Source organism: Fibroporia radiculosa (assembly GCF_000313525.1).
Source record: "Fibroporia radiculosa TFFH 294 genomic supercontigs, scaffold66, whole genome shotgun sequence".
Taxonomy (NCBI): domain Eukaryota; kingdom Fungi; phylum Basidiomycota; class Agaricomycetes; order Polyporales; family Fibroporiaceae; genus Fibroporia; species Fibroporia radiculosa.
The window spans coordinates 55,621-79,513 of record NW_012133169.1 but is presented as its reverse complement, the minus strand read 5'-3'; the positions used below and the strand labels follow the sequence as shown (position 1 = coordinate 79,513).

The 23,893-nt window shown below is 51.5% G+C and overlaps 8 protein-coding genes across 8 annotated transcripts; 3 read left to right on the top strand and 5 right to left on the bottom strand.

The window, feature by feature from the left end:
• Positions 1-2,439: 2,439 nt before the first annotated feature.
• FIBRA_00228 (uncharacterized protein) lies at positions 2,440-4,158 on the top strand (the record flags this gene model as incomplete). The annotated part of the gene is made up of 10 exons (XM_012322127.1): positions 2,440-2,528; positions 2,593-2,633; positions 2,695-2,723; positions 2,782-2,865; positions 2,925-3,126; positions 3,174-3,308; positions 3,413-3,480; positions 3,538-3,671; positions 3,749-3,843; positions 3,908-4,158. The coding sequence occupies 10 exons, from the start codon at positions 2,440-2,442 to the stop codon at positions 4,156-4,158; spliced, it is 1,128 nt and encodes a 375-aa protein (XP_012177517.1).
• A 548-nt stretch (positions 4,159-4,706) lies between these two features.
• On the bottom strand, positions 4,707-12,292 carry FIBRA_00227 (uncharacterized protein; the record flags this gene model as incomplete). Its single annotated transcript, XM_012322126.1, has 13 exons — positions 4,707-7,333; positions 7,410-7,494; positions 7,543-8,797; positions 8,846-8,922; positions 8,977-9,231; positions 9,284-9,434; positions 9,489-9,577; positions 9,638-9,703; positions 9,754-10,116; positions 10,164-10,277; positions 10,331-10,699; positions 10,747-11,166; positions 11,222-12,292. The coding sequence occupies 13 exons, from the start codon at positions 12,290-12,292 to the stop codon at positions 4,707-4,709; spliced, it is 6,942 nt and encodes a 2,313-aa protein (XP_012177516.1).
• Positions 12,293-12,838: 546 nt separating this feature from the next.
• Positions 12,839-14,305, bottom strand: FIBRA_00226 (uncharacterized protein; the record flags this gene model as incomplete). Its single annotated transcript, XM_012322125.1, has 6 exons — positions 12,839-13,192; positions 13,241-13,429; positions 13,478-13,636; positions 13,694-13,890; positions 13,942-14,088; positions 14,143-14,305. 6 exons carry the CDS (start codon positions 14,303-14,305, stop codon positions 12,839-12,841), a joined length of 1,209 nt encoding a protein of 402 aa, XP_012177515.1.
• Positions 14,306-15,391: 1,086 nt separating this feature from the next.
• FIBRA_00225 (uncharacterized protein) lies at positions 15,392-17,224 on the bottom strand (the record flags this gene model as incomplete). The annotated part of the gene is made up of 9 exons (XM_012322124.1): positions 15,392-15,500; positions 15,556-16,267; positions 16,326-16,372; positions 16,429-16,587; positions 16,641-16,751; positions 16,803-16,847; positions 16,909-16,990; positions 17,050-17,091; positions 17,146-17,224. The coding sequence occupies 9 exons, from the start codon at positions 17,222-17,224 to the stop codon at positions 15,392-15,394; spliced, it is 1,386 nt and encodes a 461-aa protein (XP_012177514.1).
• A 575-nt stretch (positions 17,225-17,799) lies between these two features.
• Positions 17,800-18,686, top strand: FIBRA_00224 (uncharacterized protein; the record flags this gene model as incomplete). The annotated part of the gene is made up of 5 exons (XM_012322123.1): positions 17,800-18,001; positions 18,054-18,101; positions 18,157-18,275; positions 18,340-18,471; positions 18,534-18,686. The coding sequence occupies 5 exons, from the start codon at positions 17,800-17,802 to the stop codon at positions 18,684-18,686; spliced, it is 654 nt and encodes a 217-aa protein (XP_012177513.1).
• A 423-nt stretch (positions 18,687-19,109) lies between these two features.
• Positions 19,110-20,064, bottom strand: FIBRA_00223 (uncharacterized protein; the record flags this gene model as incomplete). The annotated part of the gene is made up of 6 exons (XM_012322122.1): positions 19,110-19,234; positions 19,293-19,409; positions 19,481-19,525; positions 19,588-19,743; positions 19,805-19,933; positions 19,983-20,064. 6 exons carry the CDS (start codon positions 20,062-20,064, stop codon positions 19,110-19,112), a joined length of 654 nt encoding a protein of 217 aa, XP_012177512.1.
• Positions 20,065-20,292: 228 nt separating this feature from the next.
• Positions 20,293-20,895, top strand: FIBRA_00222 (uncharacterized protein; the record flags this gene model as incomplete). Its single annotated transcript, XM_012322121.1, has 3 exons — positions 20,293-20,498; positions 20,546-20,664; positions 20,726-20,895. 3 exons carry the CDS (start codon positions 20,293-20,295, stop codon positions 20,893-20,895), a joined length of 495 nt encoding a protein of 164 aa, XP_012177511.1.
• Positions 20,896-21,407: 512 nt separating this feature from the next.
• On the bottom strand, positions 21,408-23,363 carry FIBRA_00221 (uncharacterized protein; the record flags this gene model as incomplete). Its single annotated transcript, XM_012322120.1, has 4 exons — positions 21,408-21,452; positions 21,512-21,921; positions 21,994-23,246; positions 23,293-23,363. 4 exons carry the CDS (start codon positions 23,361-23,363, stop codon positions 21,408-21,410), a joined length of 1,779 nt encoding a protein of 592 aa, XP_012177510.1.
• Between the last annotated feature and the right edge of the window lie 530 nt (positions 23,364-23,893).

Genomic DNA, 23,893 nt, shown 5'->3' with positions numbered 1-23,893 from the left:
AGTACCATGAAGCTGACGATCTGGAGAAGGATTAATGGTAGTCGATGTTATGAGATGGTACGAAACCGTCCATACCATACCATACCATCCCATACTACCACTGGGCCGAAGCTAAATCCCTGATCGGCGACCTGCCCCCACCGACTAGATTGCACTAGTTTTCCACTTTTAAGGCGATGATTCATTCACAAGCGAAGATGGTAAACGAGCAATTACGCTTGTTTCTATTTCGTGATGTCCCCCGCCATCAGGGCTACAGGTGCGTACTGGAATACGATCCGTTGGTCGTTCACATCCGGCATCAACAGAGCATGGAGTCTTGAAACAATGATTCGGAAGCTTTACATAGATTGATCATTAGACATGTTCTTCGTCTGCGACCGACGATCTATCGGGATATCAACTCAAGGCAAAATCCATCAACGCACTAGCATCCTGCTGCATTGGACTAGCCGCGGACTTCCTCCGCCTCGGACCAGAGATGCAGGTCACCCCGGGCTGCCATGCAATCCGTAACACGAAAAACAATTCCCGCAGTGGGATCCGCTCGGAGGACGTCGAGAGTGTCTCCTCTAAGACGCTTGGGTTTATTGGAGCGTGAATCGACACCGTATGCCGTACACGACAGCACTGGGATAATACACCGGGAGCACACTACCGGCTCTGATACTGACTTCAATCAACAAGGCGAAATTACCAAACCAGCAACGAATAGCGTGTTCAATAGCAATTGACAGGCCATATCTCCTTCGGCAGCGGGAATAAACGTGACACATCGCTGATAGATGATTATAGATCATGTTGCCATCTGCAATGCAGTGAATTTGTCAGCACAGCTTGGGATGAAAGAACGGGTAGCGGATTGACTGACGAAGTTCGATGAAGGAGTCAAACATGATTCTATGCAAGGCTGTACATGATACGGTCAGGCGTTGCGTTGAGAAACAGACACTTGCATGCGGAAATACCTTCCCTAGCAAGGGATTTACCCTCAAAATCTGCAAGACACAGATGAACGGCCTCAATCCGGTGATAACAATGAGGGGCGTGCGCATACCTTACATCATTTGGGCGTATCGCGCATGTGTCCCCCAGAGGTTCCAACAGGCTTATTTTTCAGGTCGATTACAAGCTCAGCATATCAACACGGCTGTCCGCGATCATCTCCCAAAGATCACGATCGCGAGATGAGGATGGAGGTGCCGAGGCGGCACACATCGTTGACGATACGGCGACGCCGCCATTGTCTTGCAATACGCAAGCGTAGCGACCGACAACGATGCCCTAATGTATGTCCTGCTGTGTCGATTCGTACATTTACATACTGCGAAATACTTGGCAGCTGACCTAAAGGCCGGAATGCGAAATTTACCACGCGTGCCGTGGCGAGCGGCCATTCCGATGGTACATGGATTGAGAAATGACACCGGGAGACGGCAAAACGAGACCGCAGGTCAGTAGGCTAAAACTCAGCGAAACGCCGTACCTTATCAAAGCACGAGTAGAATCGCGTGTCCCAAGCGTGTCCATGAGAACGTTGACAAGGGCATCTTCGGAGCATGCATAGCACACGGCCAACATGTAGCCGTGCACACTCCATAGATGAGTATCATTGGCCCATGAACGAGCCCGCAGGCAGAAAATGACCAGCTGCATGTGGGGCGCATTGCTGCTGTCAAGCGGGCGCAAAGCGGAGTGACGTACGCGGAATGAGTAGACGAGAATGGCTGTGATCATAAATTCGGTCAGAATGGAAAGCTTCGCACAAAATTCAATGCATATGTGAATGAGCGAGCTACATTTGGACCGAAGCGGGGCATGAGAATAGCATTTCCACGACGAACAGCGCTGGAGCACCACATTGAGATAGCAGAATGAATCGTGACTATCAAGTTACTGAACCGACGGGCGCAGAAAACGGCGGGCAGTGTTGGTCCAGCAGCTCACGGAAGCAACTGCCCGAGGGGTACGAGGGAGTGCACTAAAGTTAAACGAGAATTGGCGCCAGAAGGAGTGGCGCTGAAAAAGGGTCTATAATTAGCGAGCCGAAAATATCACCACGTCGTCCCTTCGATTTGCCGAAATGACTGCCGGGGAAATGCCGCTGTGAGCTGGAGAAGTCGAGAAAGAGGAGCGTCGGACTCGGGAGAGAGAGTTTGCTGGCAGCATTGCCAGTGGCTGAAGGTGGCTCGCCGGGTGGCTGATGTATGGACCTGGGCTGTGCCGGGAGGCTCCGACTGGCCGCGTGAGATGACAACCCAAAGGCGGGAGAAACTGTGCCACATGTGGAAGGTCTTGCCGTTGGTTGCCATCAAGGGGTCGGCAGTCGGCCGGATGAGGGTCTCATCTCTTAAACTGAACCGTCGTGTGCTATTGCTGCCCTGCAGCCTTCCAATCTCTCACTCGTTGGTCTTCGCACTCTTTTGCCATATACCCAACATGCTCCCCTCCAGCCGTCCCCTTGCGACGCTGGCGTCCCTCGCCGCATTCGCCTCATTGTTCTTGGGATCATCTGCACAGGACACTTGGTTTGTAAAACTTCTCAACGGCGCTCGCTTGCCTCTCCAACCGCTTTCTCATCATCCTTTCTAGCAATGCTACTTCGCATTGTGGGACAGAATCTCCTTGCTGCAGTACGTTTGCTGATCATCCTTGCTTGCATGCCACATCGGCTTACTCGTTTCCTTAAACCAGGTCCATATGGCTATTGTGGCAGTGGTCCTGTGCGCATCTTGAATCCCGTTAATACAAGATATGGCTTTGACATTCGATCTTGATCAGGACTTCTGCTTTGGAGGCTGTGACCCTGTTGCCTCCTACTCCCTGACCTCCTGCATGCCCGAGCCTCTCTGTGAGAATACCAATGTATGGTTTATGTCCTTGCACGTTTTATGCCGAATGCACATCTGATTAACTGCATCCAGATCACTTTCTCAAGTTTCGATCGTATCCTCATGAACCAGACTAACTACAACGGTAACGCTTCCGCGTACGACTTCATCCTTAACCAGGGCTCCGTCCAAAACACTACCGCTGGCGAGCTTGTCATGATTCTTACCGAGGAGAACGGTGGCACCCGTCTCAGCTCTACTCGTTACGTCCACTACGGACAAATCACTGCGCGCAGTATGTCTCAAGTAGTCGTAGTCGAATGATTCTGACTCGACCTACAGTAAAGACCGGGCGCTGGGGTGGTGTTGTCACGGCATTCATTACTATGTCTGACATTAAGGATGAAATCGACTGGGAATGGCCAGGTAACCAAACTTCCCAAGCTCAGTCTAACTATTTCTGGCAGGGTTTCATTCGTGAGTGTCTCGTAATGTTTGTGTAGGGGTGTACCGCGATTGACCTAGCTCACTGGGTCCTCATTGTGTCAATTGTGCGGCTTTGGGTGATTCTTCCGCCGCAGCTGCACAGACTGCTGGTCAAACTACTGGTAATCTGACAGACACCTACAGCAACTACCATGATTACACTGTGCGTTTCCGACCTACTTGGGCGCTAAGTTGTGTGATTGCTTAAATTCTACCATAGATTAACTGGCAACCGGACCAATTGGAATGGATCATTGATGGCAATGTTGTACGTACGCTGACTAAAGCGTCCGTCACGAACAACGCCACTAGCATCAGCTATTACCCCGAAACTCCCAGCAGGATTGAGCTCAGGTCCGTGCTACAACTAGTTGGCTCCATTGATATTACCTATTTACGTACTGTGTGTCGCTTGTTTATTCCCTACGTAGCCTTTGGCCTGCAGGCATCAGCTCTGAACCGACAGGAACTGTGGAGTGGGCGGGTGGTATGATCAACTGGAATGATCCCGACTACGTTTCTGCTGGTGAGTGTTAAACCTGATCCTCTCGTATTTCATCAATTCTCATGCTCGTTCCGCTATCCGCCAGGTCATTTCTACGCTTATGTGGACTCTGTGTCTATCACTTGCAACCCCCCCACACCGCCTGGACCCAACGACACCTCGTACGTGTATGGCTCGAACACAACCACATTCGAGCCTGCGATCAACTATTCGAACGAGTCAACAATAGTTACCAGTGGCGCGTGGGGCAGCCTCAGCGCCATCCGTGCTGACAGCTTTAAATGGGGAATGCTTGTCTCCGTTGGTGCAGTGGTGCTTGGCACCACCCTCTTCTAATGACCTTTGTTTTGTGCCCCTTTGTTTCGTGAGCCTGTCACCCTTCGTTTATGACAGGATGGGGATGGAATATTGGATATCAGAAGTTGGAAGCCCATGTCAAGTGAATTGCTGTGTTTGATTTGAATCTAAATCTCAGTCCGCTTGGCCTGCTTAGGCCCTGGACCAGGACTGAGATCGGACTGTTACTACTACCTTGTGTTATTGCGCTGGTTGATGTCGGCGACACCCACCCGTACGTTTATGCATAGCTGACGATTATGTCTAAAGCTTAATACACATACAACTATTTTTGCTCGATTTATTCGGAGGATGTGGGCTTGAAATTGCCGGACACTTCATTATACGCGTCTTATGTTTACATTCGTTGCTGTTCATTTCTGTTTGTATTGTAGGGCGTTCAAACGACTCTACCCGGGCCTGTACTCATACGACCTCGTGCTGCTTAGGTTCAGTGGTCCCACAATTGACCTCATCAAAACGGCAACATACAGAAGCATTGAGTAATGGACGTACAAGAAAACCCTATGAGAAAATAACACTCCCACTCAAATCAGCTTGGAAGGGGAAGATGGGTCTTCGACGTCCACCAGAACTCCACTGTTTTCGCCCACGTCCGTGTATTCCTCACCAGCGCGAAACTCCTCCATTAAGTCCTTCATCTCCTGTAGCACAGCTTCAACCGCATCCTTCCTTGTCCAAGCGCGGACCTCCACCTTATCTTCATCCTCATTTCCTATTCCCACCGGGAGCAGCGCTGTATAGCCCATGAATGTCTGGGCCAGACGTATGCGACGGTACGTCTCGCGCTTGAGCGCAGCCGTCGTCACTATCAAACTCGCCGCCGATAGTGCTCCGCCAGCTGACCCCTTGCGAGATCCAGGTGAAATCGACCTTCGGGCACCGCCATCACCATACGTGATAGGTCCAAGATGTATAATTTTCGGCCCAGATTCGCGCGCAGTACGTCCTGACGGCGATATCGGACTTGCCTCGCGAGCGTAGCCAGCAAGTCGACCTTGGTTTTCTTTCCGCGGTGTGGACGCACTGAGACTGGTCTCGTCAAAGGCAGGCAGGGACATTGAAACGTTCAGAAAGGTAGAATTCCGGGGTGTAGAGGCCCTTGACGTTCCGGCGCTGCCGGGGACCATGCTTCGACGTGGCTTCACAAAAATGGATGAGGGTCGACGGACGCTAATGGGACTGGCGCTATAGGACATACTACGGCTCGACTTGACCTGTGGGAGGTCTTGACTGACCGTGCCGACTTTTTCCTGAATGAAACCTCGCATCTGGATCATCAATGGACTCTTCCGAAGGACAAGCCATTCGATACAAGACCATGTAAGGTAGTCGATGAGACGTGGCGACGAGAGACGCTCGATATCGACGGATCGTAATGAGCCACTAGGGTCTAGAAAAGGGTTGCTATCCACGTCAGGCATAAAATTGCTCGCTTTCGGCGATTGTAAGGGCGAGGGTGGCTCTGAGTAATCTTTTGATCTTGAAGCAAAAGTAGCATCTCCCTCGGACAATATGTCTCGGAGAATTGAGCCTATTTTGAACCAGCCATAGGGTAATACCGACAACTCTTCTTCCGCACGAATTATAATGATCTTCAATATCTGCAATGTTACGCTGAACGCCATAGCAACCCTCCTGTTTGGAGCAGGCGAGCGACTGTCTCGGGATCTACGGCGTTCAAGGAGGTTGTGTTTGGATTGAGATTCGTTGTTGCCAGAAATGCTCTGACAAGTTGTTAGAGTATAGGAAAGCATACGAATCCATGCCTTTGAGTGCGTGTCTCGACGCCATGAATCTGACCATTGACCGTCGGTTGCGAGCTCCGCAGATGTTTTGAGAGTCAACACGAAAGGTAGCACTACACCAGTTAGGAAATCATACGATGGAGGGCGTTTCTCCAGTTCCTCTAGTACGTCTCCACCAATGAGGGCCACCGAGGAGTTGAGGAGTTTGATAATGCTCATTCGCGGCGGCAAAGACAGGAGCCAGCTCTCAGAAGCAGCCAGTTCGCAAGCGTCCAAGCCAGACTTGCAGTACCTGCCAATCACCAGTTGGGCGAACTGTGGCTCATTGGCAAAGACAGTATTGTTACACAAGGCCGAAATTGAATCGAAGACACCAGAGACGTTGACCGACGTGCAGTAAGCACTCACGACTGGGAAGAGATCTGTCAAAAGAGAAACGACGTGCTTCAAGCTGGGAGCTGGATTTCGAAGCAGCATTGTTCTAGTATACTCGGCCAAAAAGACACCAACCCGTTCCCCGCTTGTGATGGATTCCTTGAGGATCAACTTCACTAATTCCAGCACGCGATAGGAAGCTTCCCGACCAAGATCGCCCCCTGATTGCGTGAATGCGAGAACCAAAGAGAGATAATCAAGGCGCATGCCTAGAAGATCCCCTGGAGACAGAGCTTGTTGGGGCTCATGGCCGTCTTCCACGAGAAGCTCGTAGCTGAAATCATCTGGAGGACGAATTTGACTACCGTCTGGAGCTTTCATCTTCGGTGCACTCCTATTCATCAAGATTGAGCTTAACGCATCAATCCCGTCACGAAGGACAGATCGCGCTGAATTAGATGCGTTGTAGAGAAACGGCGCCAGCAACCGCAATGACCGTAGAAACCGCTCAGCCCGCTGAATGCCAGGATTGTGGGCAATGACAGTGAGAAATAGGCGAACTAAATTATCGAACCCGAGGCGCTTCCATTCGAATTCCTCCGGAAGGATTAAAGTCACTTGATTTTTGCCTGAAGGGGCTTTACGCAGAGAAGCGAGGAAAGTTTGTGGAACTTCTTCCGCGACGGCTGCCATGCGATTCTCTTGTTCCTGGAGCTTGTTCAGGTCGTATATACCAGCAACGTCGGGAGCCGACGGTGCAGAGCCACCTTTCAGAGTGGAGAAAAGCGAAAAGACATTTTGGGCCAACCAGGTATGGTCGACGTCAGGAGACATGAACATGTGGGAGATGGCATCGAAGCTCTGAAAGACGAACGACTCCTGATGGAGGGCATAGAAACGATTAATGGCGTATTCGATTGCTGTCCTAATCCCGGGATGAGACTCTGCTTCGGTGTATACTTTGAAGATGGCCGGCATGAACAGAGCGTACGCGCCGCCGGAGATGAACATCCGCTTAAAACGTGTGCTCGCTAGCATAAAGGCTACAGAAGCCAACAATAAAAAAAATCAACACATTGTGAGCTGTTATCGAGATATGATACTCACCAAGCAGTGCATGACCCACGATTCCAATGTCATCGCCGTGGGTAAGTAATACACGATTGAGACCGTCCACCAAAATTGCAAGCTCCTGTCGATCACTTAGATGCCTTGACATAGACCAAAACATCTGACAGACGAGTAACAGATAACTGCGAGCGAGAGTCAACGATAATGCTGTTAAGCTGGGATCGAGAGTAGTTCCTTGCTTTCTTCGTGGAACAAAGGCGATGAGTGTCAAAAACCCATCACCCGCGTCGTCTACGTTCCTAGATGGTAATACCAACCGAGTAAGGCTTTTCCTGATGATCCTCAGTTCTTGAGGGTCTCGTTCCAACATGCGCTGAAAAAGCAGGTTCTGAGAAGTCCTGACTAAGGTGACCCAAACAAGGGACGGCTGCAGAGATTCAGAGTGGTGATCTTCTGACCCAAGGGCATCCGACAAAGACGCCGGGACGGAAGTAGTGAACCACAAGGAACCAGATGGGAGAAGGAATGTGTCAACTTTGGCACGTCGTAGCTCGCGAGCGGACATCTTGCTAACTTGCATCACGAGCCGAGATATCGCAGGAACTGAATAAGCAAGCCTCTGGAGAGTATTCGTGCTTTCGATCTCGCGACTTGACGATTTCAGGAAACCAGCGAGATGATTCAACAAATGGTGCGCCATCACCGGTGGTAGGGCATGCTGGACGTGCAACAATGCTGCAATGTTAGAGCTAGCGTTGATGAGGGATGTCTCGTTCTCAGTCATTGACTGGAACGAGAATCGGGTTAGTAACGAAGGATCGTCCCTCATCAGGTCAAGGACAAGATGTCTCGCCGAACTAGCAACCGTGAAGTCTGTATCCTTGATCATTGTGATCAATCGAGGAAGAAGGAGTATCAGACTCAGAACGAAGACAGGTCTGCGTCTGACGCCACGTAGACCAGTTGTACTGGACTCTCGTCTGACAAGTTTATCTTGTGATGGTGAACTGACTGGGGATGGTTGCGGACTCCGGTGTGATGAATCTACGATGGATGAGAAATCGTCTTGCTCATCTAGGACGACCAGCTGTTGGCTAGGTAGGAGAGTCATAGGTGTCTTAATCCACTGCGTCTTGGGATCCACCACTCGATCTTCTTCATCCCAACCAATATCCGCCAGACGCCGACGCAATTCCAACGGAAGTACGTGCCCATGGCTGTCTTTAAATTCATACACGTCTTCGTCAATGACGAAGTTGCTGGTGCCCATATCAGTTGGCACAAACATGATCTGCGGACGTGTGAGCTTGAAGGGTCGACGGTAATTCCGGTCAAATATCACGTCTTGAGATAGAATTTGAAACCGCCAACTGGCGATGGACCCGATCTTTTCTATTGCCGTACGGCGAACAATAGGATCCTCACTGACAGTGAATGTGAACTTAGTATATTTGAAAGGCGACTCGACTCACTGGTTGAGATCGCCCTCAATAAGCTGGAGGAGTTCATTCTGACTCCTCTCTGCACATTGCATGAACAGAAAGATCGTCTGTCAAAAGGAATCAGACTGTCGAAGCAAAACAAAGCTGAACAGCGTGCTGACCGACGCATGGATAGCAACGTCGGGGTTATCTAAACATTTATTCCAAATAACCGGGCAAAGGATGGCGTGCTGTCCGGCGTCGAGGAGACCAGAAACTAGTACTAGTAGCGGGGATGTAATGACTTCGAGCGGTTGGCTTAAGGAATCAAGTAGGGCCGTTCTGTCAGCGAGTAGATTGGAGATAGTATTGTCGGCAGAAGAGGTTGCTCCATGCTGACTATCGACGACGGGCGATAAGAATGCTGTCGTTCTGCGCTGTCCATGGACGCATAAGTAATCAGCAAATGGTGGTAAATGGTCAACCTACTTTGTTTCCGCCTTGAAGAGCATCTTCGGCATGGGAATACAGCGCACGCAATTTAGTAAAACTGGCCATGAATTCGTCCTCTTCCTCGCTTTCAGCGACATTTTCAGTTATCTGCTCAGTCCACGTAATAATGGAGGAAAGCCAAGGTGCTCTGACCACATGTGAAGTGATCAGCGGTGCACAACACGGTACGGAATTGCCTCACGGTTTCGGTGAACGAGTGAGAAGCCGTATTTCATGAAACAAAGCACAATACAAGTTCCGCTGCGACATAGGTATGCGTAGTGTTTGCTCCTGAGAGGATAATGTGACATAAGCTGCTGGTGCACGTCCACCATATATTTGTTATCCAACCTTCGTTCGAATGAGAACACCCAGGCGTGCTTCAAGACTAATGGCGAACCGGATACCTATCAAAGTCTAAAAGCGTGATTAGCAGAGAAAATACGATATAGGTGGCCGACTGTTACTATTGGAGAGTCTTTAGTAGAGCGCAACGCTCGCAGAAATGCGATCAGTTCCAAAAGTAGAGCTGACTGGCCTATGCGAGGTTTTGCCCATAGAGAGTTTGCTATTTCAGGCCTCGACTTCATACCAGCAGGATCGCTCATGATTGCGACCGACATCATCTCAGCGTCTCTGCACCAAAAGTCCGATTGATATCTGGCGAGGCAATTCAGCACGCAAATTTGGTAACTGAGGGTAACGTCTTTGCCAGATGCTGCACAAGAGAAGATTGGTTTGAAAAACACTTTTGCTTGCATGCGCGATGCAACATCCATAAAATCAGAGAGCGGTTGACAAGGATACCCAGGAGTGTTTGCCATAAGCCGCTGTATTTATATCAGAGCGTGTTCTCCAAAATATTATAAGCACATACATCAGGTAGTGAAGAGAGTATCAGAGTTATCATGTGCTTGCGAAGTTCCTCATGATAATCGTGTGTAATAGCTGTCAGGCTTCTAATGATCGCGGGCCATTCTGCATTAGCCACCTACAGTATCTTTAGCCCATCTGTAAAAAATCATCAGAACAAATTCAACGCACCAAATCTTTAACAGCATCCTCGAACTGTGACTTCCAATCCATGGAGTCTTGAGCTAAACGGGATAGGAGCGCTAATACACTATCCCGTTCGCTGTATCCTCGAACTGACAATAAATCAATGGCTAGTCGGACAACGGACTGTCTTGTATCTGAAATGTCACCGTCACGTATAAAGTCTATTTCAGGCAGAACACGGGAGAATAAAATTCGGCTGATTGCAGAAGCATCAGAGAGTTGTGTAGCTGAGTCCATCGGAGACAAGAACAATAGTACAGAAGCCGATTCAATGAAACATTTGAGCTTGTACAAATGGATGCAGGTCACCAGAGGTGTTGGAATCGCCGACACCTCTATAGCTGGCCAGAATTCCTGCGCACCAAATCAGACCCGATCAGAGGCAATGGTGAGGAAAATACCTCCAGCAAATTATGCAGCATCCATTTGCGATTGTACTCGGGACCATACCCCAGGCATTTGATAAGGCTTTCAGTCGAAATCAGCCGTGTTATGGTATCACCGCTGTCATTTTCAGACCAATTCACTCCATATTTCTTTTCGAGTAGCGGCGGGGACGGTGAACCACACTGACCATCACAAATGGCCACGATGTACGCCTTCAATGAATCCACTTCCGGAAGAGAGTTTGGCGATAACGCAACACACATCAGCAGGTGATACATTCCGTGGAAGAGCGCCTGGAATATTGTGGGCGTGTCTGGACTGAACGACCTGTCCCGAGAGAAGAGAATGGAAGACAACACCCCTAGAATTCGTACACGTGAAGTCGAGGGGATGGATGCCGCGTTGCAACACCACAGGCAGCGTTCCAGCTCGACCTGTAATGAAACGCATCGAACTCAGTTCCAATCTGACAAGCGATCCACTACTGACCTCGCTCGACGGCGCTCTCCACGTTCTCACAATATGCTCAAAAATGCCTACAGCGCTCTGCTGCTCGTTTCCGAGTTGTTCAAACCTATGAGGACCCAAGAACGGTACCAGCAATGCCGATAGCACATCCGATTCGTGTGGTAATATTGGGGGTCGGCTGGTGGATGTCACATATGTCAGAACGTTGTGAATATGGACAAGGGATGGCATCCTCCGAGAATCGACAAAGATCGTCTGTGACGAATCCTGCCTTCGTATACTCTGTAGGGAGGCCACGCTTGGACTTGTGACCGTTGTAGGAAGGGAAGCAGTAGAAGCCATAAACGGGAGATGCACAGTTGATCCGAGAGTGTTTTGTGAGCCCTCGCGCTCTGGTTTCTGACGGGCCATCCAGGCCTCGCCGAACCGTACACTCCAACATGCCTTCAGGATATCCTCAGAGAATTTGCGGTGCTCGTCGATGGCTACCTCCCGTGCCTGTTCGACCACCTGACGGAAGATCTTCTGCCCAAAGCGATATGGTCGAGGCGTACTAGGTCTTGAGGAGGGTGGTGTAGTGGTGCCAGATACTACTGGAGTTGTCGAGCGCGTTGGAGGCATAGGAGGGGCCGGACCATTAGCAGCGTTGTTCAAGACGTGCGATCGCAGCGTGTCCCATCTCCGGCGACCGGGTGAGGGGAGAGGAGCATCTCCCCCTGACACAGTCCTGCGACCTCCACCTAGCTTCAGTGGTGCACTTCTTGCTGGGGCGACCATGGCTAAAGCGCTCACGTTTGATTCTGATATGTCCTTCAGCTCATCTGGAGACCGAACCTGCTCTTTGTCCGTCCAACCAATAGGTGTTTCATGATCAAGATCTCCTCCCATGCCATTTCCCGCAACGCCCATGTTATCGGAAGTGGAAATGGCGACACCTGTACGCGGCTTCCCGAGCTCCTTGGTGAAAGTGGATGCGTCAGACTCCGAGCCTGATCCAGATTTCTCCTTTCTGAGTGAGTCAATCGAGAACAGACGTTTTGGGAGCGGCCGTCCGCCAGATGGCCTCCTTGGTACATTGCTGCCATTAGACATTACCGTTGTACTATACGGGAGCAAAAGGTCACTGTGTCAGAAGCATACGCAACGATAGCGAGAATTGTAGAACGGACCAAAAGCCGCTAGTAATAAATCAGATTACAAAGTAATGCTTGAAAAGTGTTATTCACTACGACCCTGCGCTGCGCGCGCCAGGACGTAGTCACCGTGTGAGGACAAGTTGCGGAGCTGCTTGCATAGACGCGGTACTACTACAGTAAGTATGTAGACTAACTCAGCGCAACTTCTCGCGAACTCGAAGCACTGACTATCTGAGATCCCAACGGTAAAGATAGTTTTGACTCAAGATACATTGTGATTCACAAATCAAGTATGATACGAAGAATAAACAGACCCAGTCTTGCCCACCCAAAACGTGCCTCTTCAACATGCCCAGGACTATCTGACATGGACATAGGTGTGAGCCTGCAGCGGATACAAGGCTGGAAAAATGATAACGATAATGATGATAAAGAGAGATAAAACGAGACAGTGAAAAAATCGTAAATGATGGACATCCAGAGTTGTACAAAGCTCCGACATTCAACAGTAGTCATCAACCTGCACGTCTGTGCCGCCTGGGTGAGGCATACTCTCCAAATAGGAGAGTATTTGGTCCTTTCGAATATCCGCCAATTCCTCATTCGAGGCCAGAGATGTGAGCTCACTCTCATCTTCAAACTCAGCATCATCATCATCATCATCATCCCAAAATGGCCTTGTATCCTCAGCTGCTGCTGCTTTCATAGCAGCATAAACAACCCATCTAAAATGGCGGACAAGAATTTCGTCGCTCGGAGGGGCAAAGATATTAGGTTTGTCATATGCCCACGGTTTCGTAACAACCTTGCCGTCAATGTCGGCACATCTTGGATGCAAGGCAACAATAGCGTGCGTCTAGAGCCTGTTATTTACTACATAGTAAATGCATGTGCGAAGACTTACCTTGGGTCGAACCACAAAGGCAGACCGATCAAACAGCTTGTGATGCTTTAAGCACAACAGCACGCCATTTTCAAGCGAGTTCATACGCATATCGTCCATATGCTTATTCATTGAGCGCTGCTTATTTCTGAGATTGTCAGGATGTGTGTATGGATCCTGAGTGAACTCCGACAACCGTTGCGCCTTCCACTGAAAGAAGAATGAGTTACTATGATGTTTTGTAATATAAGGACTCACCAATGTCAATGCTTGTAGAGGAATGATGTGCGCACCTTCCAGTAAGGAATAATCCACTGAATACATAAAAGGTTCATCAGTCCCAGCAGCATCACATATGACACATGCACGATCTCGTTCAACTAGTCGATTTTTGAATGAATCATAGGAGGGGGCGTCCTGGAATAGACCCAATTCAGCCAGTCATTAAAATTGAGTGTATTCTCGGTAAATTACCCTTGTGTCATGCGTAGAGGTCTGGATTTGCTCAGCATGTACCTGGGATGCCCCTGACAATCTAGCAAACTCTCCCACTGCTTTTGAGAGTTTCACTGGATCTTTAATGTGAGCAACAACATCACGAAACTCATCTGATATCAAACGATCAAAGCCTGAGACTTGATGATTTAGAGGTAGACTCAAGAGGATGCGTACTGTTTGGTCAAATCAGGTAATCGCCAGACCCAAGCTCAAGGAGAGATCACACGCCAGCAGATCAAAAGGGTGAGAAGCCGTATTGGTCTTAGGGTCATAAATACATAAACTCCAGGGTAAATCTTGGCTATCAAGTCGGTAAACGATTCGATCTTGAAAAATAGCATTGAAGTCGCCCATAGTTAACTTGTACGCCTCTAAAGCCAGTATAAAAATCAATGAACTTAGCATGTAGAAAATGAACAACAGACGAAATGTCAAGATGGGTCCGCGCTCCACAGAGACGTATATTTTGATCTCTCTTTCAGGTTTGCGAGCCTTGACAGTGAATGCTTCCGGACCAAGATCATCAGGGGTGAGATTATTGAAAGTGAGACAGTCACTAGTATTCAAGGAGGAGGAAAAGGAATCCATAGCAACAGGCCACAATGCTTAGGTGTTCAACATTCGAGTTCAAGTAACATCCCTGTCCAGAGCGGACGCAACTGGTCTTTTGAAACCCGGCTGTGGCGTGCCGCACGGAAACATTCAAAAATGACCCGAAGCGGGTGTTTTCGTGCAGCAGGGCCCTAAGTTAGGCTGCTCAATCCAGCGCTGCGGCCCATGAGCTCAATCTCCTACAGTGTCCGTGAAAACACACTCCATGATCTTCTTCCGATAACTTTACGGCGCTCTCGTGGGGATGCCTGTATGTTATTCCCGATAACTTTACGGTCGGGCGGGGAGCTGACCTAAGCGGGTGGCGCGAGAAGAGTAGCGTATCTGAGATCCCGACGTCAAAGATAGATCACCGAGCACAGAGGTCTCTCCACAGGCATAATGTGACAACGCCCGTAGCTGTCGCACTGACTTCACAAAGATCGAATTGTGAAGTCAGTACGTCAACGTTTCACGCGAAGAAATATATGTAGCATTCATCTACCGAACATAATGGTCCACTTAAAAAACATTCCCAACCGACACGAGCAGTGTCCACCGTTCAGCAGTCTCCTTCGAGTGTGACTCAAAACACATTGTGGTTTGCAAACTTTCAAGTATTGTACGAAGCGTAAACAGACTGGGTGAATCGAGTCAATTGATGGCCTCTTGCGAATGCATTAACAATGTCTCCGAACGTTGAAATCTCAGCTGCCGATCACACATCCCCACCAGTCGAGCTTCAAGTTGAAGGATCCTGGATGTTTCAGCGCCTGCACCACGCGAGGCTAATGTCTGTTCAGAAGAGCCCATGCGAGAGCAGCATCGTTCAGTGTAGCGTGAATATAGTATGAGTTCTATTCATAATACGATTACTACGACTGCGTACAACAGGTAACCGGACATCGACGAAACCGTTCACAGTAACGAAAAACATCAACATCTAGGTCGCCATCGGCGAATATGCCTTCTTACACCCAGGACAGGGGACGATATTAAAGAGCGTGCGACAAGACAATGACTGGCAGTGGGGAGGAATTCTTTGACAGTATAGGCGACAGAGAGCACGTAGAAGAGAGTATGTCAAGTGGTGAAAGTCTGTCCCAAGGAAGGTGTCGACGAGTTGGGAAAGTGATGGAGTTGAGAGAACGCCCAGTGACCGGGGCGCAAGTGCTGAGTGGGCTCCGCCCAGCTGCAGATGAGTGACATTGAGACGTGATGTGACATGCAGTTTTTGGAGAACTTACGGGGAGGGCGCTGAGTTGGGCCGTAAATTATCATCCACAGAAGGGTACAGGTGGCTATGTAAGCCAGGAGGTGTCGCATATGGAGGAAGAGCATAGGAATTGACAGCAAGTAAACCATTAGAAACATTAGGGACAGCATGCCCCCGAGAGAAGCTTGAGTCGAAGGTCGCAGAATTAAGCACAGCACCCATAGATTGACCAGTCGGCGCTACAAATGGTGCCGCGCGAGGATTCAAGCCTGTTTTAGTCTCCATGCGACTGGGAAGCGGGACAGCAGGGGTTTCATTCTTAGATTTTTTCAGGAACTCAACTTTCACAGGATTATTGGAGTAAAGCTGGCCGTGAAGTGCATTTTGAGCGTCTCGAGCTTGAGCTACAGTCGCATACTCCACAACAACTGAGATATCGTCCTGGTTCAGATTGAAGCCGCCAGAGCCCAAGATGTCCAGTTTTTGGATGTCGCCATAAGGGTAAAACAAAGGCTTCAGGTCGGATATTTGAGAGAATAGGACAGCAGGCAGATTAGTAACCAGAAGACTAGTCAAAGGAGCAGTGACATCGCAGAGAGGAGCTTCTTGCTGAGGCGTCGGCATGACTGGTACTTGCCCAGAAGACGGACTGGAGGTAAGAGAACGAAACTCAAAGGGAGAGGGTGAAGGTGAAGGTGATTGGCTAGCAAGCACCGTTGTTCGGTCTCCACCATCAAGAAAACCTCGATAGACTGTCAGCACGAGGGCGAAGCTCTGTAGATTTATTGTAAAGTAAAATACCTTGCGAACGCTGAACCACGGCCCATGAAACGTCAATTGTATGACCCCTGAAATGAAAGTGTGGTTCGGAGGAAGTGATCACCACAAATGACATTTGGCTTACTTGATTTCCCTGCGACTTAGACCGTCCATGGCAGCTCTAGCTTCACTAAAGCTGCTCATCACGACGAATCCACGTCGACGAGAGGCATTGTCAACAGTAGCCAGAATTACGGCGTGGGCCACAGTCCCATAGCGAGAAAAGATATCGACGAACTCAGACCTGATCGTATGCGCCTGTCAAAACTATTCGATCAAGATATAGGAGCGGCTTACTTTGTAAGATCAAAAGGCAACCCCAAAACATATAAGTTGCGTCGACCATCTCCTTGTTTTCCCTGTCTAGCGACTTTCTGGTTATCGGAAGGGAGACAAGCGGTAACGACCCTGAAAATGAGATAGTATAAATGTCCGAAACGACGAAAGAGATAATCTCACAAGGGGACACCGGCCACATTGTAACCAGACATGCACAATGCTTTCCTGTGCATCGTATGCGTGTATGAGTGACGAAGCTATATAATAAATAGGTGGAGTATATCACTGTGCAGCATCGTGAGTCCTGAAAGTCAGCCCGACAACTCTGCGTGCTCCGTCCATGGATTCATCGCATTTGCTTACGTCGCCTGCGGAGGAACACATGAGCGTCCAAGGACATAACATGCGAAGTAGCACATATACCTACCTATCAATGTGGCGAATAAATCGGCAATTTCCTGTCTGGTGACTGCTTAACAGTGAGAATTCTGGCACATACATGCCCTTGAAAGTGGGTACGCACCTGATTCCGCTACGTTTTCTACCTTTATGGAACACGTCTCACGATTGAACCTGAAAACTGGGTTTGGAGGGGCAGCCATATCGTCGAGTATAGTCTAAAAAACTACAATGAAGGGGGGGAATCGCTATCTACGGTTTTGAGCAAAAGACTACGAGTGTATAAGACGATGCGTTCTCTCTCCTGAGCAAGAAACGAGCAAGAAGTTCAAGAAAGTCCGGCAAGCTCCGCGGCGTCAAGGCTGGATTTCATGCTCAGAGACATTCCCACGCCACAGACGCGACGCGTCTGCTGCGCCACAATCTCAGCCGCTGACCGTGACTACCTGAATAGACTGGCTTTCTTCAGCAACTTAAGCTTACAATTTATCTTCATCTCCAAAATACTCTATAGCACCATAATATGTCAAAACGACAACTATCCACCTTATCTCAAGTTCCCCCCTACGCGCTATCTGCGCTGACACGAGGAGGATACGAGACTGTCGAGGATCTATCAACAACGACTCCGGAGCTACTCACGCAAGGTCACAGCTGCGTACTATTATCTCCAGTTAAATGACTAACAAAAAAACCGTCCGTACTGGCAGAATTGGGGATACCCTTGACGTCCTCGCGCGCTATATTCTCAGCCACACAAGCCCCGAAGACCCTTCCTATGACCCAATCTGCAGCTTCAATTGTCGGTGTCACTACAAAATACTCCACGCTGTGCGGGCCGCTTAATAGGCTGCTCGACGGTGGCCTGAAGCAAGGGTGTATCTTGGAGCTGTCCGGTGCTCCGGGCTGCGGAAAGGAGGCTCTAGCCGTGAACATTTCCAGAAGCTACGTTGACTCGTCGAAAGGCGTCTTATTTATCGGTGCGTCTACATACTGCTGCCCTGCTTGCTTGTGACGAATTTACGGCTGCAGATATGCAGAATATGACAACTCCCGCCACCCTCGATAGGTTACTACGTAGTCAGTTGGTCGAGGCTCGGTATTTTTATATGGAAGATGTTTATCCACTCTCTAGAATCGTCGCACACAGTGTCAGCGTATCAGAAACTCGTCCGCCATCTCCAACTACACACCCTTCTCGACTTGATGGTCTTTCTGCAGAACCTTCCGTCATATCTGCAAAATCATCCGGATGTGAGAGCGGTGCCTTCATATCTCGTGTGCTCATTCATTATCATCGTTGTCTTCCTTTCCACAGATTGCTCTCATCGTTCTGAATTCCTTGTCCTTCCCATTCCAGTCCCCGGATGTGACCTATGCGGTCCGCAATGCCGTTCTTGACAAAGTCAAGCAAATCCTAGCGAAAACTGTTGCTTCGACAAGGGTGACCGTGCGCATATTTCTTTCATATCCGAGACAAAGCCGATAAGTCTACTTCGGACAATTTGCCAGGTAGTAATCACGAGCCAATTGGCCACGAAGATGTACAAGGCGGACGGCTCCGCAGCGAACTTCGACACGGGCTCGAGAGCGATCATGGTTCCTCTTCTCGGTCCGTCCACGTTCACTACGCTTCCGAATGACCCGTCACTGAATTTCGTGTGAATATCCACTCGTGGCCATCCAGGAAATGCCCACCTTCCGTCCGGAAAAACGTATAGGGTACTCGTCATCCCACAGTCACGGATATCAGGGTTCGTACGGCAGTTTGTAACGTTTTACGGCATAGCTAAAACTAGAAATTCACCATTGGTTCTTAGCGTTCTTCGCCTGCTGTCGTCACCAACCCACATTCAGGGCCGTCGGCCCGAGCGCGAAGAAAGTTACCAGTTGGTGTGCAGACTCGTCTTTGTCATTCCTTGTCTTCCACTGAAGTGTGCATGGAAACGTCAAAAATAGGTCGGCGGTGAGGTACAATAGCGCCTCTGTCGAGTCTGCCTGCTATTTTCTGCATGCGTTTCAAAGTGACATTTTATCATACGGGGGCATCTCGGGACTAATGCACTTCTTGGCCGCGCCATGAGATATTCAGTCTTGGTGGTCTAGTCTGCCTATGACTTCTTCAGGGCCGATTATTACGTCCATCTTGCAGTCATGCAGCGCGGTCGGAACTTGTCCCGCCTCGAGGATTTGCTCGCGTAATGCCAACGCCACTGATGGTGGGCTGGCACGGTCAGCATCAAACACATGGAAGGACCTGTCTGATCTGACCAAGTAGGGGTTTCTTGAGGCCGTCGGCAGATTTGGAAGATGAGTAGGATGATATGAACCTGTCGTAGTACCCCTTTCCATGACCCAGGCGAGATAACGATCGGTCAAATGCAACGCCTTGAGATGGACACATGTTAGCAGCATTGTTGCGGCGCGCCATTACAACGAGGTGGGCGGCACATACGGACCTGGGACGAGAACCAAATCTAGCTGTTCAGACCCTTCTTCCAGAGCTATACGTGATGATTTGCGTTCAGCGTCAAGTCCGGTTATACCGGATGGGAGGAGGACGGACCGCTTGAACGCCGTTGGCCGTTGAATTCGTACGCGGGTTCCTTGATCCCCCATGCGCCAGCCGGAAAGGTGCGCAGGTCTTCCTCGCCGTAGACCTTGAGAAAATCCATTCTGCCGCTGGCGGCGACGTCAATCTTGGGCACAAAGAGGGTTTTTCCTTGTGCACGAGTCCTGATTTAGCGGTGTGTCTGGGTATGGACGGTGGAGAGATGTCAGACCTGCCCGCAGGATTGCAGATGCAAGAGCGGAAGTTTCCACTTCGCCGGTGGGCATGCTGAGATAACAACTGACGTTCTTGCTATGCAAGAAGAGCGGGGACGCGAGCACGCGGTCCACAATGATCTGGGCTGGAGCGCGTTGAGCGAGTGAGGAGGGACATGTACACATGATGATTACATTGGTGGTGCAGGTCCGATGGCGATAGAGACCGCAGGCTGATGGACATTGCCTTGCGCAGGGCGGCCTTGTGTGCGGCCATCGTAGATGAGTGATAAGAGGGGGCCGCTAGGTGCGAACCCATCGATGGTTAGCAGCAGGAGCCCGGGAGGGGATGGCAACCAGCTGGGCGGTGGCTGGTCGGGCCGCGCAGAGGAGGTTAGGCTTTGTCCGCAGGGCTGGGCGGGAGTTGCCGTATGAGGCAGGCAAGAACGCGCACAGCGAGCGAGGAGGCAATAAACATCCGTGCACGGACGCTGCGTCTTCCAGCATGCTCCAGAACGATCCGACGTCCCCCGTGAGCCCGCTCGCCGCCTACCCGCCCCTCCCCCCCGCGGAGTCCCGCACCCGCGCACCTGAGTTCTACGGCTTCGTCGCATGGTCCTCCTCTTCCCTCTTGTTTGTCCTCTACCTCCTCTGGGCCCTCCTCCCAGACAGCTATCTCCTCCGCCTGGGCATCTCCTGGTATCCCAACAGGTCTGCTCCCTCCTCGTGCCCGGTCTCCCGTTAATTTCCGTCCACAGAGAATGGGCCGTCCTCCTCCCCGCATACTCCATCGTTCTCGTCCTCTTGACCTACTTCACCTACTTTGCCCTCGCACTGGCACACACCCCAGCCTTCTCCCATATCAGCACGATAACAGGTGCGCTCCTCTCCTCTACTGCCCCCGCCGTGTGTCATCGCTCAGAACACGCACGCCACAGACTCCAGGGCGCATCTTCCTCCCCCAGATGTCCCCAGTCCCTATCTCGCCCATGCGCATCCCAACGCCATCCCAGAGATGTACGATATTCCGATCGGGCTCGTCAACCGCGTCATTTACGGTCCCCGCACCCCCCCTGCCGAACTCCCGCCTGCAGGCCGTCCGCACTAGCAGATCGCTGCGGCCGATAGTGTGCGCTCGCGCCAATCTGCTTCCGGCCCTAGCTTTGATATGTGTATGACGTCCCAATGAAATGTTCCGTTGCCCAGGCTTTCTCCGCCCCCCCCCGTGCATTGGCCCGTAATCCTATAGGCTAAATTGCTCTATTGCACTGGCAACCTCCGACTTCGCCCCGACCTGAGTGCCTTTCTGAGTAGTTCTCGTGAAATACAAGCCGTATCTCCGGCTTTCCAAGCTCCGGTCATTTTCGCGCGCGGGCGGCAGAGCCGGACGATGAATCAGCGTGCATACATTACGACATTAATTATCGTCTACCCGATACAAGCAGTAGTGTTACAGTGCAGACGGCGGCCCCAGATAAGCGTGAGTCCAACACGACGCCAGCCCCGTCCGCATACATTAACCTGTCGGTCAATACTCTCGGTGGTATAATTGGATGAGCATATTAATACAAGATCGTGGGGGATGCGGCATCAGAGCAAGAAAATACAGCAGGAGCAGAATCAGAACGTATTCGATGACATTACAGGCCCAGGAAGACCGCGCCACTGCACAGATAACAGTGTGTGTGTAAGTCAACAGTCATGGGAAGCGAGGTTAAAATTACCTGGCTGGGGATATATGGGCTGGGTCCCGCCTCCCCGTACGAATTCCGTTCCTCGTAGCCGTCGTCTGGGTTCCACGTGGGAGAGGAAGGCGTGACGGGGGGCAGGGGGACGGGAAGAAGGGGGCAGGAAGGACGCATGTACTCCTCTTCCGAGTCGGACGGCGAGTCCCTGAGGTAGTCCGCGTTCGTCCTCGTGGACAGGCTCTGGGGTACCCACCTAAGCTTATGCGGCAACTTCCCCACGTCGTGTACCTCGGACACTAGTGGCGTCTCGAAGCCGACCGTGAACTGGGAGGGCGAGGTGTTGGCGTGATCCGGCGTCGGTACAATTCCATGCGTCCGCAGGTGCCTCTTGGCGTTGGATCGGACGGCGAAGCTCTTCGTGCAGGTGGGTATAGGACATTTGTATGCTAAAAATAATTCGAGAAAAAAAAGATGACCGATTAGCCCCGTACCGTGCTGGGAGTGATGACCAAACTCACGCTTCGCGCCCGAGTGCGAATTCATGTGCGTCGCCAAGCCACTCGGCCGCGGAAACAGCTTGGAGCAAACGCTGCATTGGTGCATCTTGGACTTCTTTTGTGCTGGCTTGGACCTTTCCGGCGAGCCACTGGAGGGTGATACGGCGGGGAACGACGCTGACTCGGCAGATAGTTTGGGGCTTCGCGCCGGCTGGCGGGTAGCACGATCAGATTCCTGCGCGCTAGCAATGCTGTAAGCAGCATCAAAAGAGGACCGCGGCCAGTCGCCAGGGGAATTGATGTCCATGGCAAGCCGATCATGTCTGCCGCTTGGCTGGTACGCGGGACGGGACAGTTCGGAGATTGCGGAAGGGGGGCTGCTCTCGGAGTCGTCGTCACCATCGTCGCCGGTGTCTGCGTCGTAGATGAGAGACGGCACGGCAGAGGGACTGAGTGGATCATGCACAGACTCCATCGAATTTCGGCGCAGCTGGACGCCGTAGGAAGATGCCAGGCGCGGAGATTGCGCGTCTGTCAGCGCGGACAAGCCCGAGATGGTGTGCGAGAGGGAGGATGGAGAGGAGGCGAGATGGTGGCTGGACAGGATGGAATGCATGGATGATGATGAATGGGGAACATTTACCAAGGAATGCATGTTGGGAGTGGACTGAGATACGAGCCGGTGGGTGGCCGCGGACGGTTCGAAGTCCGCAGACGCAGCGATGTATTGGTTATTGGCGACATACGGCGCCCTGCGGTCGGCTTCTCCCTGCTCTAGTCGGGCGCGATGACGGATGCTGTGAGTGGTATCGATGCCAAGATGGCCTGCGGGCGCGCTGACGGTTGACGAGACCAGCTCGTCGAACTGCATCGCAGGGTCGTGGTAAGAAAGAGAGTAGGCACCAGCGTAGGCGGACTCCTGGAGGAGAGTGCGCTGAGAAGACTCGGGGTATCCGACCAGCTGAGACGGGTTGGCGTAGTAGGAGGAGGGCATGGCCTGCGTGGTCTCACAGTATGCGGCGGTTGGGGGGTCGGTGTACTGGAGCTGCTGGTCCTGGGCATCGAACGCCCAGGGATGACGAGAGGCGGGGAGGGAGTGACTTACGCCAGAGCTGGGGGTGTTTGAGGCGTGGTAGGACGCGAAGTGAGGATAGCGTTGGAGGGACTGGGGGAAGGACTGAGAGAAGTCGTCGGGGTAGGCGAGGGGGGCGGAGGAGGCAGAGTCGTGTCTGTGCCAGGGGCTGGCCATGGGGTGCTCGCGGAACATGGGAGAGCTGGGTCGGATGAGCGGGCTGTCGGAGGCGAAGGGGAGAGACCGACCTGGAGATATAAGGCTGGAGCGGAGAGGTCGCGATGGCGGAGGTCTTTAGGCTCGGAGGATGTTGGGCCATGGCTGCGTTACATGAGTATTCATCACTGGCAACGCGCAATTCATATGGGCGAGAAGGCGAACACGAGACAGGAGGGTGCCTCAGCTGCCAAAGCGGGCAGACCCTTGGGATCAGTCGCGCGTGAGAGAGCGCGAGTGGCCTGCTCGTCCTAATCTCAGAAGCCAGCGCGCGGCCTCCCAACTGCCTTGTTATCTCGCTGCATCAACACAGCTGACCCAATCCGCGAATCCTGCCTAGAATCCTACCCCCCCTCCACGATCCACCCTCCCGGCCCCCCCATCAGGACTGTGCGGAGACTGCCCGGGTGCACCCACGGCGGCAGCACACCACAGATCACACCCCGGAGGCTCGCGATCCTCCTCTGCGCGCGGGAGGGCGCCAGGCGCGCACGGACAAACCCCCGCCCCCACCGGCCCCCCCTCCGAGTCCTTGTCCTCGGCCTGCAGATGGCGGCAGGAAGGCCTGCCCCCTTTCAAACTCCGCGACCATTTCCAGCTCGCGCGATTTGATTCTGCGTGGCCGAGATCGGT